Genomic DNA, 8,306 nt, shown 5'->3' with positions numbered 1-8,306 from the left:
TAGGACTCAACGTACATTGTTTTGTGGTTACAGCGCCATCTCCCATTTATTTATATAAAAAACGTTCTGTCATTTTGACGTATGTACATATGTGCTCTATATTTATTATTATTTATTTACACAAGTAAAGGTCAGGAATTGTTATCTTTTAAATTTTTTGCTGTTTCATTGTTTCATTTCATTACTGCTGTGTTTGTGCTCCATGTGAGTGACGTAGGTGCTTATGTAGGTGGGTTCCAACTTAACAGTGAAAATCGCGTTACGTCATGCCATAGGAACGGATCTCCGACATAACCAAGGACCTATTGCAGTCAATTTGAACCAGGCTTTGATTGTAAAACGACCAGAATGTGCCAGAAGACACGGCAAAGTAATTTTGCTTCATGATGACACGCCATCACACACTTGAAAACCAGTTAAAGACACGTTAAAAGATCTTGCCTGGGAAGAAGTAACCCACACGCTATCTTCACCAGACCTTGTTCCTTCAAATTACCACTTGTTCTGATCAATGGCACATGCACTTTCTGAGCAGCACTTCAAAACATACGAAGAAGTGGAAGATTGGGTCTCTGAATGGTTTGCCTTAAAAACAAGAAAAGTTCTATTGGGACAGTATCCACAAATTACCTGAAAGATGGGGGAAATGTGTAACCACATTTTTTTTTTTTAATAAAGCACTTTTGATGTTTCTCTTGAAATTACCGTGTTTTCACTGATCACAAAATCCGCATTATTAACCGGTACACCTGGTATAGTTGCTATTAATGTGTAATTACTATATAATTAACTAAACTACATATAACAGTAATATTAACATTATCAAATAATACCTTAATACTGAATCTCACAGGTAAATTTGTCAGAGGTGAATGAAGAATAGCTGGTTAACTACAGCAACGAGACTAATGTCTCAGATTCTAGAATCATTTTTTCCTTATTTCCTGTATGATTGATTGTGGTAGGTAGGACTATAGCTAAGCCTGACCCATCTGCATAATATGCATGATAGTGGTAACCTACTTCAGAGGGGTTTCATGAAGATTATGTAAAGTACACAGTCATTAGTGTTAATGCCAAGCACATCTGATATACTCTACTAATGTTAGCTGCAGTTAATTTTCCTCATCATCAGCATCATCCTCCTAAGAAGTTAGGAGATACTTTGCTTTGGCAAATATTCTGTGCTGGTGGCTCACTGGAGATCCCCAAAGTATGTATTTGTTGGAAGACAAGTTTATTTCTTAGTTCTGTACTTCATGGTCTTTCTAGCCAATAATTCCCCCCAAAATAGTTATAGATGATAATACACATGAAAGTACATAAAAGAAATCAAAGGAAAGTGGTTTGAAGAGATAAAGTCTTAGAAAGTTTGAAGGAAAGTAAGATTAAGGTAAATATAATAATATCAAGCTGAAATAAGGTGACGGGTTAAAACAAAGGGAGATATTTGGCTTTTGAAAAGGGAAAAGGGTAAGGTAAGAAAGGATTGTGAAAAAGAAGTAAAGATGTTGTTGGTATCCATTTGAAAAGTACAGAATGACTTGTAATGAACTTTCAATATCCCATGTTTGAGACTAATTATAAAGATAATTGAATAATCCCCACCAGCTATAAAAAAAAAAAAAGCAATTTTGCCTTCCATTTACCCTAAACTTCTCTGTACTGAATAGTTTCAGTAGTTATATTAATTGGGTGTCAGAAGTTAAAGGCAGGGAACACACTAATGGGTTCCTAATAAACATTAAGAGTTTCACCCTTGTTCCTCTAAATCAAGTTAATAAAGTGTCATTTTAATTAATGAAAAATATGTACATGGTGGGGTAAAGGTAGGTTTACAGGTAGTTGTATGGAAAAATAATACAATAATTAGTACAAGAATAGACCGTTTAATGCACTCACAACTGTAAACCTACTTTTGCCCCACCCTGCGTAGTTATTTGGCTTTTTTTTTTAATCCTCCAAGTTAAGATCTTAAGGGGATTTCTAGCATTCTCAACTTCAAAGGTTCCTGATTTAGATTTTGTATAAAATAACAGCAGTGCTGGAGGAAGCATTTAGCTAACATTTTAAAACTTATTCTCATCAAATACTTGGACATAGTTTTCGTTTTATTAGAGTTAAGTATAGTAATAGGGAAAATCTTTTGAAATAATCTAAAATTGGTACTGCTTATCATTGCCATTTGTATAACACTATGGGAGTCATCTAAGTTGGTTAAATTTAATTAATTAAAGTGTGCGTATGTTAACTACCCTGTTTTCTTTTAAAATTGTAAATATAATCTATATTTAATATAAAAATATAAATTTATTATAAATGTACAACTTTAACTGGACTTCTATTTGGATGAATAATTCTTTTATGTTTTAATGTTTCAGATTGTCATTTAGTAAAAATGGAGTTGTTAGAATAGATGGTTTCTCTTCTCCTGACCAATATGATGATGAAGCTATGAGTTTATGGACACATGAAAATTATGAAGATGATGAACTAGACATAGAAACTTCTAAATATATCTTGGATATAATAGGTGATAAGTTCTGTCAATTAGTAACATCTGAAAAAACAGCTTTGTCCTGGGTGAAAAAGGATGGTAAGGAAATTATATACTTAGAACATGAAATCGTATAAATTTGATTTTAAGAATTTGAAGTATGTTTTATTTGGGAGAAGTCCCTAATCCTGCCTAGTCTTGTTGACTTTTAATTTTGATAATAACACTTTTTGTGTACAAGTGCACCTATACATACTTAGGGTAAAAGATACTTTCCAGTCCAGCCGGCGTGGCTCAGTGGTTGAGCACCAACCAAGGAACCAGGAGGTTCCAGGTTCTATTCCTGGTCAGGGCACATGCTTGAGTTGCGGGCTCAATCCCCAGTAGGGGACATGCAGGAGGCAGCTGATAGATCTATCAGCTGATGTTTGATGTTCCTTTCTCTCTATCAGCTCATCATTGATGTTTCTTTCTCTCTCTCCCTCTCCTTTCCTCTCTGAAATCAATAAAAATACATATTTTTTAAAAAATATATTTTCCAATTAAGGTTGAAATGAATGGATTAGCAGTTTGTGAAATCACAAGAGCATTTTACTGTTTCTGCCATTATGACCTAGGTTAGCATGACAAAGACAGTTTAGATGTGAAATTGGGAAATTATAACATTTGTCATATGAAAACATAACCCATCCCAGTTATTTAAGTTTGTAATCTAGTGTGGTTCATCATAGTCTTTAGAGTTAGGTGTATATTTGAAACTCAACTTTACTCCCTGCTTAACTGTATGAATATAAACCAGGAATGATAACTACTTTATAGATTTGTTTAGAAAGTAGTCAGGTTAAAGTACCTAAAATACTAACAGCTCTCTAAATGTTAGCTCCTTTGGCTTTCTTTAAATGAGTGGTTTGCCCCCGAGGAGACATTTTTGGTCAGTAACTGAAAAGTACTGGGGTTAGAGTACCAGTACATATCGGTATTGGCCACAGTGTCACTGCACATTCTACAGTGCACTAGATCAGCACCAAACGGTGGTCCGCAGACCACTGGTGGTCCATGAGGTCCAAAAGGTTAGCGACCACTGCACTAGATAATCCTCCACAACAGAGAATTTTGTATGTAGTCCAAAATATCGAAAGTGTCAAGATTGATTACTAGTTACTTCAAGAAATCTGCTATTGCCTGGCCAGTGTGGCTTGTGCATCACAGTTGATTGAGCATCGTCCCATATCCCATGCACTGAAAGGTCACCAGTTGATTCCCTGTCAGGGCACTTACCCGGGTTGTGGGGTTGCTCCCAGTTGGGGTGCATATGGGAGGCAACCAATTGATGTTTCTCTGTCTGCCTCTTCCTTCCTCTCTAAAATCAAAAATATTTTTTAAAAGGAATCTGCTATTAATTTTTAATATAGGGTATCCCCCAAAAAAACTTATGCACATTTTTTAATTATTAATTTCAATGGGTTAAATCTGAAAAGAAAGAAACATCAATTGAGCTATCAGCTATAAAGTTTGTATATAGTTTTTGGGACCTTGTATATCCTTCCAAGTTCTTGGTTTGCCTTCACATTTTTGTTTTTGTGTATTTCAGCAAAAATTGCATGAAAAAGAGTATGTTTACCCTTAGATTTTTGTTTCTCTGTATTTCAGCCAAAATTGCCTGGAAAAGAGCAGTGCGAGGAGTCCGAGAGATGTGTGATGCATGTGAAGCAACATTGTTTAACATCCATTGGGTCTGCCAAAAATGTGGATTTGTGGTTTGCTTAGATTGTTACAAGGCAAAGGAAAGGAAGAGTTCTAGAGGTCGGTTCATAACTTCATATAAATTTAAAACTTTTTTTAAATCTTTATTGTTGAAAGTTTTACATAGGTCCTCCTTTTTTCTTCATTAACCTCTTCCAGCCCACTCCCATCCTCTCCCCCACCTTCAAGCCCTTACCAACCTATTGTCCATGTCCACGGGTTATACATATATGCATATTCATTGGTTGATCTCTTTAAGTTAAATTTTTTATAATGTTTATTTTCTCTAGGATCATGCATCTGGAAATTAGATATGTGTGGGTATTTTTCCAATCTTCCATAATACATTACCATTAGGAAGTTTTTAAAAGGAGTAATCACAGTTTATTTTGTTATTTTTTTTAATTCTCACCCGAGAATATTTTTATACTGATTTTTAGAGAGTGGAGGAGAGAGCAATATCGATGTGAGAGAAACACATTAATTGGTTGCCTCCTGCACACTCCCCAACCATGGCCCAGCCCAGGAGGAGCCTGCAACCCAGGTACGTGCCTTGACCAGAATCGAACCCAGGACCCTGTGGTCCGCAGTCTGATGCTCTGTCCACTGAGCCAAACCGGCTCGGGCCGTATTTTTTTAGAATAAAGCTGCATCTGTTTAACCTGATCAGTATATTCACTCTTCACCCCTCATTTCAAGCAAGTAATTGCTTAATGTAACCCAGATTTACTAGGGCTTTGCATAAGTTGAAATTTAACACTTACTCATATGACTTGATTTTTCTAAATATTGATCCATATAGTTCAAATCAACCTGTCCAAGAATATGCTGCCACTTACTACTTATTCCCTAATTTTTACAGAAGAAGAAATCATTATATGTGAAAACAGCCTTTGAAACTATTATTTTTAATTTCTAGATAAATAAAATGGCACAAAAACAGTGTTCTGCATTTTAATAACAACTGGAGATACTTTTAGAAATGTTATCCGTCAGTTTTAGAAGTAGCTACCTAATACTGATAACCTTAAAAGTATTGAGTTACTTGTTTGGAATAAGTCTTCAATAAAATGAGACGATTCAAGTTATTGGGAGTATTAGTGGTAAAATCATGTTTATGATAGATTTTTCATTTCAGTCAACTTTTTTTCAGAGTAGTATATCAGGTAGATGAACATGATTTAGCCATCAGTATCTTCTCTGCTGATAGGAGTACTAAGCTTCATTCTTTCTAACCTTTTTTCTTATATATCATCACTTAACAAAGAGACCTGAGCAACTGGGGAAGTATCTCCAAACATCTACTCCTTGGTGTTTCTGTGATATGAACAACATATTATATATGAGTAAAATGCAAAGCCATGATAAGGAATATCTTCAAAACCATAAAAATGTATTTGGATATTTTCAGTTGATAGAAGTAGCTACACTGCTATAAAACTTCATGACACTCATTTTGTATTTTCTGATTTCATATGTTAATTTTAATGTATTATATTTTGCTATATCGTGTGTGTGTGTGTGTGTGTGTGTGTACACACATACATATACTTGAATCCTTTTGTGAACAAGAATAGGGTATTAGCCCTAGCCGGTTTGGCTATGTAGAATCTCGGCCCACAGACTTAATGGTCACAGGTTTGATCCCAGTCAAGGGCACATACCTCGTTTGCAGTCTCAATCCTGGTCAGGGAATGTGCGGGAGGCAACCAGTGGATGTGTATCTATCACATCAATATTACTTTTCCTCTGTCTCTCCATTTCTCTAAAAATTAATCGAAAAGATGTCCTTGGGTGAGGATTAACAAAAACAACAAAAAAGAATAGGGTGTTAATTTTGAAAGTATAGTCTGTCATTCACCATACCATTTTTTAAAATGTGATTTTATTGATTTTTAAAAATTTTTATTTTGAGAGGGAAACATTGATGAGAGAGGAACATCATCCATCAGCTGCCTGCTGGAGATTGAACCTGCAACCCAGGCATGTGCCCTAACTGGGAATTGAACCAGTGAACCTTTTGGTTCATGGGTTGGCACTCAACACAGCAACACTGGCTGGGCACCATATCATTTTTTTATAATCTATATGCCTTGATTATATTCTGCTACCTATTCCTATTTCATTGTTAAATATTATAATAAACACACTTGACTAGATTATCACTTTACATAGTGATAACTAACATAAGTGTCTAAAATACAAGAAATTAGAAAACATTTATAAGTTACTATGTAGGCTTTGGAGCAGAAAGTCAGAAAGCATTTTTTAAAAGTTTTAGATTGGATTTGAGTTTATTTTGTATGGGACTTATGGAATAATAGTTCTAGATTTTTTATGCTGAATTTAATGAGCTTTGTTATATTCATTTAAGCTCTTTAAACCACATCATAAGTAGCTATCTTTGTCATTAAATTTATAGAGAAAATCTTATTGAGATCAAGGTATTAAATAGTTTTCCTGTATATAATATGCCTTATTCTATGCTTTAATATGTTTACAACTCCAGGTATGGAATCTTGTTTGAAGGCAATAGTAGCAATTAAATACTGTTGTTAAACAAAGACCTTTCATGACCAAAAGCTTTTCTGAAAGAAAGGGTTTGAGCTAAATGCTAGCTGGAAAAGACTAGGTCCTGCAGCATGCAGTCTGACCCACAGGCAGCTGGGCTAGATAGAAGTGACAAACTTGTCCACCGTTCTAGAGTGGAAGGGCTCTTCTGTACATTATTTTTGGGGGGAAGAAAGATGTAAGTTGTTTTGAAAGAATTTACATTGACTACAGATAAGGGACAGGGGAAGATGAACCGGGGGACAGTTTAAAGTGCATGTTTTGTAAAGAAGAAATAGTTACCCCTTTTGATTGGTTACCGGCAACAGTTCTGAAAATTCATACACAAGCAGGATGCAGTGGCAGCTGTTGATTAGCACAGAAATTGATGCAAAGCTCCACTTACATTCAAAATGTGAACTGTCTGTCAGTTGGTCCACAGCTATTAACTCGTTAATTACTCGTCTCTGTCTTACTCTCTGGTGCACTGTAATTTAGGACATCACAGTTTTTCTTCTGTAGCTATCTATCAAGTCCTGGCTTTTTCACATGTTTCATGATGGTTTCTCTCCATGTCTTTGAAGCATAAAAGGAAAATGAGTTAGTAAGTGATGAACGTATATCAGTCTAATGTACTAAGATTGGGCAAAAGCCATGTTTGGCACAGAAAACAAACAATCAAAGGAGATTAGCTACAGAGAAGGTAGAATCATAGCATAGAAAGAGGTAACTAAATACATTAATGATAATAAAGAATGGTCATTTTAGGAAAGGCTAACATCAATTTTATATCCTGTTTTTATAAAATTCTTAGAATGGTGGGATTTATTTATTTATTTATTTTTAAGAACCATACATTTGAATCCTACCATTGACATTTATATAATTGTTAAGGTCTTTATATAGAAGCCATCAATTGTATAATTGTATAACCGTGAGTGATATAAAAGTACATATGTTGCAATATTACAGATAAAGAACTGTATGCTTGGATAAAGTGTGTGAAGGGACAGCCTCATGATCACAAACATTTAATGCCAACTCAAATTATACCCAGTTCTGGTAAGTATAAATATACATTATTTACTTAGTGTAATAGCACTTAGTTGCTCAAGATTATTTGGGCATATGTAGGAGTAAAATGGAATGGAGAGGTAATGTGTTTTTTTGTTTTTGTTATTTCTCAATGAAGGATATTTTTCCATTGATTTTTAAGGAGAGTAGAAGGGAAGGGGAGAGACAGAGAGAGCAATAGTAATGTGAGAGACACGCATCCATTGGTTGCCTCCTGCACACACCCCAATGAGGCCGGGGATTGAGCCCACGACTGAGGTATGTGCCCTTGACTGGGAATGGAACCCGTGACCCTTCAGTCCACAATGCTGTCCACTGAGCCAAACCGGCCAGAGCAATTTATTTCATCTTAAATTGTTAGTGCTCCATTCTTAGAATTCTCCATGTAATAAAGCTAACAAGCCCAGCCCCATGACTAAGTGTAAACCACAGATGAACTATT

General features: G+C 35.3%; 1 protein-coding gene across 7 annotated transcripts in view; it reads left to right on the top strand.

Annotated features, from left to right (window-relative positions):
* The window catches only part of JMJD1C (jumonji domain containing 1C), a 162,269-nt gene that overhangs the window by 133,654 nt on the left and 20,309 nt on the right, over window positions 1-8,306 (top strand). For all 7 annotated transcript variants that reach the window (XM_006759387.2, XM_015561092.1, XM_015561093.1 and 4 more), the window contains 3 exons: window positions 2,382-2,596; window positions 4,148-4,300; window positions 7,763-7,852. In XM_006759387.2, the coding sequence (XP_006759450.2) occupies window positions 2,382-2,596; window positions 4,148-4,300; window positions 7,763-7,852 (458 nt within the window). The remainder of the gene's footprint in view (window positions 1-2,381; window positions 2,597-4,147; window positions 4,301-7,762; window positions 7,853-8,306) is intronic.

The sequence above is a fragment of the Myotis davidii genome, unplaced genomic scaffold (assembly GCF_000327345.1).
Source record: "Myotis davidii unplaced genomic scaffold, ASM32734v1 scaffold655, whole genome shotgun sequence".
In the NCBI taxonomy this organism is placed as follows: Eukaryota; Metazoa; Chordata; class Mammalia; order Chiroptera; family Vespertilionidae; genus Myotis; species Myotis davidii.
Note: the sequence above shows the minus strand (reverse complement) of the source record. Positions and strands in the feature narration are given on the sequence as shown.